The following is a 13,699-nucleotide window of genomic DNA, read 5'->3' as shown; positions in this document are numbered from 1 at the left end:
TTATAGAGTTCTCAGTGTTATGCTATACATCATGAAAAAACAAATTATTTCAAACAATGACAGCAAATATATTTACTAGATTTGATGTTGCTACCTTTAATCCATCCTCTAAAGCACTGAGGACTGTATTAATGATTCTGGCACATCTTCAAGGCTGATCAGTTTACATATTCGTTATGATCAAAAACTTCTTGTTTTGTAAATAATCTGCAAATCATATGTATACTGATATCCCATAGAACTCTCAAGTTAATTTGTTTTTATTTTTGTTGTTATTATTTGTTATTTTTTGGAATATCAGAGGAAGTGGGTATTGTTAGGTTGTTTTGTACACGGGCAGTGCAACTTCTCATATATACCTTTTAGTTTTTGATGAGCATTAAGACTCTTAGAAAGACTTATTTTTTTTCATAGTCAGAGCACTAGCAAATTTTATAAGCTTGGAAGGAAAATATAAAACTTGTCATCCTGAAGAATACTTGTCCTTAAAGAAATCGATTTGGGCATCCCAGTATTTGGATGAGACATTATTCAAATGGGTTGAAGCCTTTCATTACGACAACATGAATTATCTATCTCAATTGCTCAAATATAGCTAATGTAACTTTTTTGGGAGTCTGAATGAAATAGAAATATTGTGGATGCTTATGGCATTGTTTTGCTTAGATCTGAAAAGATCTAACCTACCAGGTAATATAACTTAATCTTGTTTGTTTTTAATATCTAGTTGTTAGAATGTTTCCCAAAACAGTAAAATTGCTGTTAAAAAAAATCTAGCCCTCAATACAAAAGTCAAATAAGATCATACATGTGAAATATGTATACTATACAAATAATGTGTACTATATGAATAATAAAATGTAGCAATAGAATAAAATATAGCAGTGTAATCTAAGAATATCGTGTAAAAGTACTTGACATTGCCATGTTTTGAGACTAATAAGTACCTTTATATCATCGCTTAGTATATTCTTGGTAAAATTGCCTATGTGGACAATGAAATGTTCAGCAGTTTGCCTTAGACATACTCAAAATATATTCCTGATGGATTTAACATATGTGTTAAAGATAACTGTAATAAAGATGAAGTCTTTGTATAATTTTACAAATAATAGTATATTTATCTCTATTTAAAAGTCTTTTTTTAAGCCTAAGGGTAAAAAGAAGCAGAAAATTAATTTAGTGAAAATCTTGCATATCAAAAAACACAAATTATAAAAAGTTGACATATACATTCAGGAGAAAATGCATTTTAAAGTTCATAGAAAATGTTAATATCAATAAATAAATATATTGAGATTAAAAAATAAAGTCCACAACACTGCTAGAAAAATGTAAAATCTAATTGAATAAATCACAGAAGAAAGAATAATTATGTTCAAAGTCATATTTATGAAAAGTTATTAGAATAGCATGGATTTGTATTTATCAAATTTACAAAAATTATAACAATGCTGATTAGGGTGTAGTGATGGGATGTTGATTTCCACAAGTTTTCTGAAAAATTACTTGGGCAACATGTATTTCAAAACCTAAAAATTGTCATAACCTTTGACCCAGTTACTCATTTTAATGAGGTCTAATCTAAAGAAATTACCACTGATGCATCAAGAATTTAAAACAGTAAATGACATGAAAATGTAAATCATTTTGTGTGAAAAACAGGCATTTCACATTATCACAAATATTACTCATAATATTGATGCTAGTTTATGGTTCAGATAGTGTTATGAGATGATATAAATTAATGACATGATTCATATTACATTATTCTTTACAAATGGAGGAATCAGAACTCAGAGAGGTTAAGTGATTTTCTTAAGAGAGATCAAACATGATATAACCTGAAAATAGGTTACTATATTTGGCAACTGTAAAATCGGCTCTCCCAGTCACTCATTCCTCATTCAATGTCTCATCAGATTTAAAGAGCTAGTTCTAATTTTGTACATTTAATTTGCTATTCTTATATAATTTCTTATTAAAGTTTAATTACTTATTGAAGATGAAAGCTCAGCTTGACTTCACAGTGCTCTCTTTATCCACCAAACTGATTTGTCATTTGAGAGTTATATTTTAAATTAAAATTAAATTAAAACTCAAGTCAAAAAGCTATGAGTTTTCCTTTTACTTTTTTTTAAAAGGATCTTTTAGTCTATTTTAGGTCAATAAGTATTTAAAATTCTGCTGTTTTTGTGTTCACAGATTTATACATAGGAGCCTCATAGAGCATATACATATATAATCAAATCAATTAGTATTATATTGGTTGACATAAAGATTACCAATCTATGGGGCTATTTCAAAATAGAAACTTAAATACCCACAGCAAATATCCTTTGAAATCATCAAATGAGTATCAAGGAAGCAAAATTATCTTTCAGTACTGTAAAAAAGGGTAAGGATATTATCACTAATTCAGAAACTTTGAGGTCTTTCTGGAAGTTATAGTATACAACATATTGAATTTAAAGGAATAAAGACTGTATTTATAGTCAATATACTCAAAGGTTGGCTTCTTTGAAGAAATAAGCACGTAGGATTTCCACAGTAGAATCTGAAATCTGAAAAAAAAATAGATGTACTTTTTTTTTAGAGATTTATTTATTTATGCATACAAGAGCTGGGGTACAGGCTAGAGGTGCAGGGGGTGAAAGGATTCACCAGAGATAGAGTGGGGAACAGAACAGGCAGATAGATTGAAATACACTGCTGAGGGGAGAAGCGGGCGAGTCAGGAGAGGTCTGCTGCACCATGTGGGTTACCTCCCTGGCTGGGGATCAAACTGGTGCTGCAGTGGCTGTGGATTGCTTCATAGTGATGCCACTTAATCCCTTGCTCCCCCAGGGAGGCCCCAGTCTGTACCTGTTGTGGAAAAAATTGTGCTCATAAATTGCTGATGGGAGGACAAACTGGTACAGTTTGGACAATACTAAATGTATCTAAAGCTTGAAAATTTGCAAGATTTTTAACTTATTTATCTCACCAACATACAACAATAGTTGCTCATTGCAGCATTCTTTATGAAATTCAAAATGATTAAAAAAAGACCTAAAATAGGAATCACATAGAATATCACTTAGATAAATCATGGTAAATTATTACAACATACCGGAGAGATAGATTTGTTTTTATAGTATATAGTGAAATAATAAAACAGATTATAAAAGATTTTAGAATACAGTCCCAAGTTTATTTAATTTTAATTGACTGGTAGAATGACAGCAAAATATAAAGAATAGTTACCTCTGATTTATGGGGTTTATTATTTTCGTTCTGATTAATTAGCAGTGATTTCTAATTTTTTTCTAGCCTGATTTGATGAGTAAAACAAGTAGAATTTTTGTATTTCTATGAATTGTGAATTTTACAACAGGATACTGTGCAGCATTCAAGAGACAGAAATTAGTATATTGTTAAGCTGTCTGTGCTTTCCTTGATGTTAGTAAACTAGGACGTGCTGTTCCTTAACCAAATCCAGGAGGGAAGACTGCACTATCTTATATGAAGGGTATAAACATATTTAGTCAACAAGAAACTGGCTCATTTGAAAGTTTTATGGCAAACAAGGACACAAAGTAGTTTGCATAATTTCTTATGTTCCTTTTATAGTGTTTATCTTTTATAAGGCTCTTTAGAACAGTTGTTGGCCACCTGTCAATAATGTGGTCTTTCATAGACTCAACCTTTTATTGTTCTCATGTCCTTGACATATAAAAAACAGTCTTAGAAGAAGCCAATATTGAATATCGTAGACAAAATACTAATTTTAAATTTAAAAGACTGTCTCTGTGGACCGAAATAAAGAGAATTTTGAATGACATGCAGAAAATAAACACATTATGGAATCCTCCTTAGCAGGTATAAAAATAAATTCATTATTTTATGAACATTTTTGAAAAGTTAGTTAAGAATTATATTTTAAGCACTAATGTATAGAAAATGAAGCCAAGTAGCATTCATTTAAAAGTTTTATAGCAATTTTGCATAATTTTACATAATTCCAAGTGAAAATATTTGTATTGTGAGTCTATAAATATTCTGGGTTTATAAACAACTGCTTTAACTAATTTTCAGTGGAATAAGACAAGTAATATTTCCCGGTGTATATAAAATCTGTCAAACTAAGTGAAATAACTGTATTTTTTGACCTACATCCTAGAACTGTTTTGCATGATACTTAATGAATACAATTCTACAAATCTGTATGCATGCAAGAAGACATTTCCATTCAAAAGGGATTTTATTTAAGACCTTAGGTATAAAGCTGCCTGTTCTTTGTTTGCACAATTAGATTCCACGTTCCCTTTACATAATTAAGAACAAGAACAATAAATGAAGCATTTTGAAACAATGGAAATTATTTTTGTTCTTGTTAAAAAGCCGATATCCCTATACACACTCACACATACCACTCATCACCTTTCTAACATTGGCACTTCCCACTGTTAATAATGTGAAACTGGGGCTACAATTTAACATTTATACAGAGAAACAGTTAATATCACATTCTTCTATTGTACTTGGGAGAGGACTTTATGTTTTCCTTGATGGAGTGTAGATATTGTGCTTTCACATTGCACTTTAAAACATCTGTACTTGTTGTTACATGGTAGCTAATTGGGCTAACAATTCTTAGCTGTCAAGAGCCATTTTACAGTCCCCTTTCTGTTCAGTATGTGATTATTTTAAGACCGCTTGGAGGCCAGAAGTAGACAGCCCTTCATCGGGTGTACAGTTGCTAGGATCTGATCTTTCAAGAGGTCTGTTAATTGGACACACATGAAATACCCAAGGTACAATGAAAGATAAGACAGCAGTTAAAGCCTGGAAAGTGAATGACTTTTCTTTAGGTTCAATCGTGATTCTATTGCCACCACTACTTTCATTGGTGCCTTCATACATTTCTTTTTCCTTTAACCTCAGTGGGTATTTTTATAGATCTCCTTGGAATTTTCTCATAAAATTCTTTTCTAACTATCTTTTGGTTACTTTGAATAAAATAAACCCAGTGGTGTTATCTGTGAATAACTGGCTAATAGGAATCTGTGATAATATTGTTCAAGGGGAAATTGATAGGTTTTTGTAATTAGAATACAGATTTTCCTACAGTTACCTAGCAAACTTTAGAAATGCTTACCCATCAACGTATATAAAAATGTAGTTTAGGGCCTCCTGGTAGAGCAAAGAGTTAAGTGTCAGCACAATGAAGCTATCACCAGCCATTGCAGCATGAGTTCAATCCCCTGCCAGGGAGCTAACCCACATGGTGCAGCAGACCTCTCCTGTCTGGCCCACTGCTCCCCTCGGCAGTGTACTTTAGTAGATCTGCCTGTTCTGCTCCTGCTCCTCACTCTGTCTCTGGTGAATCCTCTCACCATCACCCCCACCTCTGACCTATACCCCAGTTCTTGGATGCATAAATAAAGTAAATTTAAAAAAAAAGTAGTTTCAATAAACACATGTGTACAGGTGCTCCTTTGAATCACTGTTTTTGTGTACTTTGGATAGATCCCTACTAGTGGAATTGCCAGATTGTATGGTGCTCCATTTTTAGTAGACTGAGGAAGCTCCAGACAGCTGTCCACAGTGGTTGGACCAGTTTGCACTCCCACCAGCAATATAGGAGAATTCCTTTTTCACTGCATCCTCGCCAACATTTGTTGTTGCTTGTTTTTTTGATATGTGCCATTCTTACTGGTATAAGGTGTTATGTCGGTGTGGTTTTGAGTTACATTTCCCTGATGATAAGGGATGTTGAACATTTTTTCATATGCCTGTTGGCCATTTGCATTTCCTCTTTGGAGAAATGTCTTTGGAGTTCTTCTGCCCATTTCTTGACTGGATTGTTTCTTTTGTTTTTGTTGAGCCGTGTAAGTTCTTTGTATATCTTTGTGATCAGTCCCTTATCAGTTGAATGGAGTGCAAAGGTTTTTTCCCAATCAGTGGGGTGTCTCTCTGTTTTGGTTAATGTCTCTTTTGCTGTTTATTGCAACACTATTTACAATAGGTAAAACCTGGAAACAACCCAAATGCCCAAAAATAGATGACTGGATCAAGAAGATGTGATATATGCACAATGGAATATTATTCAGCAATCAAAAAAGATAAACTCATGCCATTCACAGCAATGTGGATGGAGCTAGAAGGAATTATGCTCAACGAAAAAAGCCAGAAGGAAAAAGAAAAATATCGGATGGTTTCGTCTCTTCTACTCCGAACTCTTATTCCTTTTGTAATGAACTTCTCATCAAATAGCCAACATCTTCTAGTTAGACAAAATTAAATGCTTGATTTAAATATAAACATAGTCTTCATATTCATTATTTGTAGATCTTTTGTGTAGAAATATCTAAACCTCAAGTCCTAAAGTCTAGAATAAATCAGAATATTTGAAGTCAGAACCGGAATCTGAAATCCAGGATTGTTTTGTTTTTCATTCAAAATGTGAACTTGGTGAATCACTTTCCATTATTGTATATCCTGATATTCTCATGCATAAAGTGAATCAATTAATATAGTTTAGTATTTCATATTTTAGCAACAGAAGCCCTTTGTAAGACACAATCTTATGTATAATCTCAACATATATAAAAATTAATAATAATAATAATGGATCTCTTACAGAAACATCAATTGATAAGGAGATATTAGGATAGGGGTGAGGGACCCTGGAGCCCTCAAATCCTCTCTCCTATCCCTCAACTTCCCATATAACCTATAGAATGAAGATAGCTCTAAGATAAATCAATTAATTCCTCAAATTCTGTGGAATATATTTTGAAAGGCATGTAATTATATAACCTTTAATTTTCCTTAAAGTTCCAAAATACTGTAATTCTAAATTTTGTAAATTGATGTTTATAGAAGCATTGAAAATCATGTTATCTACCTTAAAAAATTATAAATGCAAATATAAGTAGGTTTCATTCTGTGCTGAGAATTCTAAGCTAAAGAGCCCACATTTCATACTAAACCACCCACTTAACTACCCCTTAAATCATCTCTATCATTCCTAATTGTTCATATTTAGAAAATGAATAAACTGATAAAAGTCAAAATACCCCTTTTATGTTCAGAAAATTGCAGAAGTCTTTAAGTTATATTTAACTTCTCATCCATTTTTATACTTCACTGGGGGAGGGACATGAGAAAAATTAATTTGGGGAGTAAATTTAAAGGCAGGATGTACTTCAATGAAGATTTTTCACTTCCCGCCTTTGGTGACCAGAAAGTAAACAATTTTTGTAAGGATGCAAATTTACAATTATTAGACTCTTGAAGTCCTGGTTTATAACAATAGAAAATGAGGTGGAAAGGAGCACATTCTACAACATAATTAATTACTAAGGAAAAAAAAAAGCTGCAGGATGCAAAGTTTTTCCAAAGGGGCCACCTCATTGCCAGTTACTGAAATGACTTCGATGGTTATGAGGCAGGAGTAATGGATTTTCACTGTGACTAATTCTGATGACCTTTACGAACAAGGTTTCTCTACATAACATTAAGGAAGTGAATACCAGAAAACTTAATAATCCCCAAAGGACCCAAAATGAAATTGTCCCAGCAGTTACCTTATATAGACTCTGTGACACAGTTCCCCTTTTGCAAAAACATTGAGTCCAGATCATTATTTTCCAGCAATCATGTACAGAGACCTACTTTATAACACTTTAGGGAAGTTAGTGTACTAGATCTTGAAATGCCTTTCTGGAAGGTGAAGTAACTTGGTTTTCTTCTAGTACCACTGTTAAATTAACTCCTGTATCCTTTTCAGGTCCATGGGGCCGATGCATGGGAGATGAATGTGGTCCAGGAGGAATTCAGACCCGGGCTGTGTGGTGTGCTCATGTGGAAGGATGGACAACATTACATACAAATTGTAAGCAGGCTGAGAGACCCAATAACCAGCAAAATTGTTTCAAAGTTTGTGACTGGCATAAAGAATTATATGACTGGAGGCTAGGACCATGGAATCAGTGTCAGCCAGTGATGTCCAGAAGCCTAGAGAAACCCCTTGAGTGCATTAAGGGTGAAGAAGGCATTCAGGTGAGAGAGATAACCTGTATCCAGAAAGAAAATGACATTCCTGCGGAGGATATCATTTGTGAATACTTTGAACCCAAGCCTCTTCTGGAACAAGCCTGCCTCATCCCCTGCCAACAAGATTGCATTGTGTCTGAGTTTTCCGCGTGGTCAGAATGCTCCAAGACTTGTGGCAGCGGGCTCCAGCACCGGACGCGGCATGTAGTGGCACCCCCCCAGTTTGGAGGCTCTGGCTGCCCAAATCTGACAGAGTTTCAGGTGTGTCAGTCTAGTCCATGTGAAACTGAAGAGAGCATGTACAGCTTGCATGTGGGTGCCTGGAGCACGTGTTCCATGCCCCACTCGAGGCAAGCACGACAAGCAAGGAGACGTGGGAAAAATAAAGAACGAGAAAAGGACCGAGGGAAAGGAGTGAAGGATCCAGAGGCCCGTGAACTTATTAAGAAAAAGAGAAATAGAAACAGACAGAACCGACAAGAGAACAAATTTTGGGACATCCAGATTGGATATCAGACTAGAGAAGTTACATGCATCAACAAGACGGGGAAAACTGCTGATCTCAGGTAATGTTTCATTACTCTTAACTAAACGTGTCTTGTCTGTTAAGACCATAGGTGAGAGGGTATTTAAGACATGCTGCGCTAAGTCCTAGAATTTGTATATGCATCCCCAAGTAAAACGTCTCCCACCTTAAGGCATTGAAGATTTTGTGGATTTCCTGACATTGTTCCTATTATGTTCAAGTGCTGAACTACTTGAGTTAATTTCAATTTTACTTTCAAAATCTATAGCATGAGCAATTCTCTATGAAATGATATTGCTTCTTTAGGTTGGTAGTAATGTTTCCACCTATAACTAGGAGACAGGAGTTTTGGGATTTTGAGTTCAGATAAGTATCTTGTCGAGAATAAGGCACACTCGTGATGTCTCCAAATTTATAGCATTTTCAGAATTACCCTATAAACAAAATCTATACCAAGGGAGCTATACCTAAGAATAATTCTTTTCACATTTTATAAAGTAGTGTAACTCTTCCCAGAGAAAAAAGGGGGACCAGCAGAAAATAAGGTAAGAGGAAGACACTCAATTGTGAATAGCTTCATTTAGAAAACATGTAATTAATTGGCTGCATTTTCTAGACAGAAATTATTTGTCAAATTATCTCTGGGCAAATAATGCATATATTATGAATAACTTTCTCCTGTATGACTTATTGTGAATATATTTAGTGAGGATTATTCATTGAAGATTACCTAAAGGATATGATGTTCTCTGGATATTCTAAATTTTGTTCCTGGATGAGCCAGACCATCTGGGAGTGGCTTATCTGGATCATTTGCGTGATTGCCTTTTCTGAAATATTTATGCAGTTATGATTCGAACTGAACTGAGAAATTATGGTAACAGCTCAGAATTGTATATCATATTTATTGTAGAAATGACACTAAAAGTGTCATCTACTCCATCACCCAGTCTGTTCGCTTGATTAAAAACACATTAAATAAATTTCACTGAAGTCTCAACCCATGTTTTCTGCAAGCAGCTGAATTGCCTTATAGCCCTGGAAATCTTGTAACAGATTCCATTTTTCTCTTTACTTTGGCTGTTGGCAATATAAATAGGACTGTGTAGCATGTGTGTTGTTTACTAACACACCCCACTGGTCATCTTTTTCTTACCCTTATGATTTTCCTTTACTCCTTCCTACCTAGTGATTTTGCTATCGATTTTTGAAAGCTGGCTTAAAGCCTTTTTTGGAGAAGGACATAGTTTAAATGAGTATCAAAACAAACAATTCATTTGTCTAAGGCAAATGAATTTCTCAGCATTGCTTTTTTTTTTTTTTTTTGATGCTATTTTGAGGATATTTGCTATAGCCTCTCCTTGTGCTTAAACAACTGTATTTTCCCTCAAGAGTAGATTTGCTCTTTCTCTATCTGGAGTCTTCAGTCTAGCTTCTTATCTGGTTTTTCGAGTGGCTATTCTTGTTCTACTGTTTTCATTCTACAGATTTCCTACAACCTCTGAAGTGTTTGTGTGTGTTAGTGTATTGTGTTTGTGTTCCCCTCAGATTCTGTGTCTTAAGCATTTTTGATTCCATCCCTGTCATATTCTTCTCTGAAAATCTTTGTTCTGGAGATTTCTTGATCTCTTTTCCTGAAGTATTGCTGTTATATTAGTTACTTAACTCCTACAAAGTAATTGAATGAACCTCCAAGGCAACTTGAGTTCTCTCCTGCTGTCAGTGAATTAATGTGCTGTAGATATTTAATTTCATCTTGACTACTCACTTAAAAGTATAATTAAGATAGTAGCTGCTACTGCATAGAACCTAATATTGCCATCTAGTTGAAATAAGAATATAGAATTTAAAATGTGTAGCATATCGCCTGGTACATATATTTCATTAGAAATATCTATTCTAATGCAGTTATAGTTGCGTGAATATTATAACTTAGGGTATAAATTAAACCTCATGTTAAACAAATTGGTTATTAATATTTCTCTTATTTGAGAATACATAGAAGAATATATATGAATAAACAGATACTAATTTAAAAAAATTAATTAGAAGTTAATGACTTAGGGCCTCCCTGGTGGCACAAGGGGTTAAGTCTCAGCACTGTGAAGCTGTTTGCAGCCACTTCAGCACAAGTTTGATCCCAAGCCAGGGAGCTAACCCACATGATGCAGCAGTCCTCTCTTGTCTCACCCTCTGCTCCCCTCAGCAGTGTGTTTCAGTCAATCTGCCTATTCTGTGCTCCCTACTCTGTCTCTGGTGAATCCACTCACTCATATTCCCCACACCACTGGCCTACACCCCAGCTTGTATATGCATAAATAAATAAAATAAATCTTTAAAAAAGTTAAAGACCTAGTGAACAAGTAACAAAATAAGAGATTTTAATCTATAATTTGCTCAAGCATTATACCATCAATGTCTCTAATAAAGTAAAGAATAAATGAATAACATCAATAGAGAATAATCAAGAACTTAAAGTATTTAACCTCATATCAAATTTAGAAATAATTTTGTCATGTAAGAGGATAAAAATAATACTTTTTATATATTTTTTAATTGAAGTAACATTGATTTATATATGGTCATATATGATTATATATGATATATATGATTCAGAGGTAAGAGGTAAGAGTTCACACGTCTTCAGGTTTATATCACCACAACATACCCACCACCAAGGGAGAAGAATAAAACATCATACTACAATAACTAAATTTACCTAAATAAACCTTAGGAATTGGTTCATAGGCAAATAAAATTAATTTTGGCAGAATTATTGCTAAAACTTCTGAGTTAAAGATGACAGATCTACCCCACTTTCTGTTTTTAAACAGACTAAAATCAGTAAGACTGAAAAACACAAAGGTCATTTTTATATGATGATAGGTACAATCACAGTCCTAAACCACATTTTGAATTTTTGCCCAGTGTGGTGAAAATAGACTTGAAGGAGGAAACATATCTCTGCAGCTTTCATGAACATTCAAAAATTCAAAAATTTCTTGAAAATTCAAAAATCACTAAGAGAAGCCTGGACTTTCTGAGGTTTGAAGTCAAGGAAGTCCTGAGCATGGTGTGATCTCTCTTTGTGAAATGGCTGCTGAAGCATCCTTGAATCCTGTTAAAAAAGAGAGAATGGCTCCAACTACTATGGAAAGCTGTGTGGAGGTTCCTCATACTACTAAAAATGGAGTTGCTATGTGACCCAGCAATCCTACTCCTAGGAATCTACCCAATGGATACAGGAGCATTAATTCAAAAGGATACCTGCACCCTTGTGTTTATTGCAACACTGTTTATAATAGGAAAGATGTGAAAACAACCCAAATGCCCAAAAATCGATGGCTGAATCAAGAAGACGTGGTGTATATACACAATGGAATACTATTCAGTAATCAAAAAAGATAAACTCATGCCATTCACAGCAACATGGATGGAGCTAGAAGGGATTATGTTCAGTGAAATAAGCCAGAAGGAAAAAGAAAAATATTGGATGGTTTCACTTATAGGAGGAATACAGGGGAACCAAATAAGGGATCAGGAAAAAAAATAATAACAATAAAAAAATTATCAGACAGCTATAAATCAGAGAAATTCTGCAGGGGAGGGGGAGGGAGAGGGATCAAACAGGGGAGGGATGAGGACAAGGGACTATGGTGATGGTGCACAGGTGAATTGGTGGTCGGAATTCTATGGGGACTACACCTGAGAGGAGAAAGAGGTACATTGTACAAAATTGAACAATGATGTAAAATACATATAAATAAATAAATTACATATAAAAAAGAAAACAGAATGGCAAAATGGGCATTATTTCTATGTAAAATATTGATGTTGGCATATTAACTTTGTGTCCACCCACTCTAGTGAATAATTTATGGTTTATAATTCGTTTTCAATTGATTATCTTGAGTTTTTTAAAATATCCAGGAAAAAATATTAATTTTTCCACCTTTTTCCCAGTTTTTACTTTTTTCCCTTATAACTATATTGACTAGTATGTACCAATTAACTTTGTATGATAATGGAAACAAAAGATTAAAATATTTCATTTACAATAGTAAAAAAAATTCTGGAAAGGAACCTTATTATAAAAATTCTAATACCAGGCTTAGGAAAAAAAAAATAGACCTGTGCCTATCTAGAACATCTATAAAACAATATACTATGCCACTGGCAGATATACATATACATTGTTACTGTAAAATTAATGAGGGGGAAAAAGCATGCAAAAAATACCAGAAAAATTCTGTAAAATAAAAGTATAAAAAAAATCACAAGATCATTAAAATACATTATATTCTACCACAATCACAAATTTATATTAGTGTGTGGATAGCCAGATTAAACAAAATAGGGTCTAAAAAACTGATCCCTAAGTCTATACAACATGTTGTTAGGGTAAGGGAGCATTTTCAGTTATTTGGGAAAATGACATAATTTAATCTTTTTAGTTTGTTTGGGGCAGTTGCTTCTTCCTCTAAAAGAATAAGAAGAATTAATACTTAAAAATGGAATAGTTTCCCTTTGTCACTTGTTATGCTACAGGAAAATCCAGGTTCATTTAATACTTTAAAATGTTATTAAATTCTGCAAGAAAAGAGACCTTTTAAAATCTTTATTCTTTGTGAGCCTTACCAGAAGTTTGTCTATTTTATTTGTTCAGAGAACCGGGTTTTACTTTCATCAGTCTAGTAGACTGTCTTTGATTTCTACTGCATTTATTTATGCAATTTTTATCTATTGGCTTTTGGTTAGGTTTTGTTCATCTGTGTTTCTAGTTCCTTGAGGTGGGTAATCAGATTCTTTGACTCCTTTCTTGTTTCTTAATAGAGACCTGGATTAGCACTACTTAGTACTGTTTTGGCTGTGTCCCATGGATTCTGGTAGTTGTGCCTCATTTTTATTTGTCTCAAGATATATTTTTTTAATTTATTCTTTGATTTCCTCATTAACCCAATAGTCACACAGTAGTGTGTTGTTCAGCCTCCATATGTGAGAGGTTTTTCCTGATTTCTTTTTGTGGTTGATTCTAGTTTGATACCATTATGTTTAGAGAAGGAACTTGATGTGATTTAAATTTTTTTTTAAAGATTTATTTTTTTATACAAGAGCTGGGATACAGGCCAG

At 33.8% G+C, this 13,699-nt stretch overlaps 1 protein-coding gene across 1 annotated transcript in view; it reads left to right on the top strand.

The window, feature by feature from the left end:
* THSD7A (thrombospondin type 1 domain containing 7A) overlaps window positions 1-13,699 on the top strand; it is a 420,185-nt gene that overhangs the window by 159,256 nt on the left and 247,230 nt on the right. The window contains exon 2 of the mRNA XM_054692399.1: window positions 7,778-8,609. Coding sequence (XP_054548374.1) covers window positions 7,778-8,609 — 832 coding nt within the window. The remainder of the gene's footprint in view (window positions 1-7,777; window positions 8,610-13,699) is intronic.

The sequence above is a fragment of the Talpa occidentalis genome, unplaced genomic scaffold, assembly GCF_014898055.3.
Source record: "Talpa occidentalis isolate TD23 unplaced genomic scaffold, MPIMG_talOcc4v2.1, whole genome shotgun sequence".
Classification (NCBI taxonomy): Eukaryota; Metazoa; Chordata; class Mammalia; order Eulipotyphla; family Talpidae; genus Talpa; species Talpa occidentalis.
This window is presented reverse-complemented; position numbering and strand designations above follow the sequence as displayed.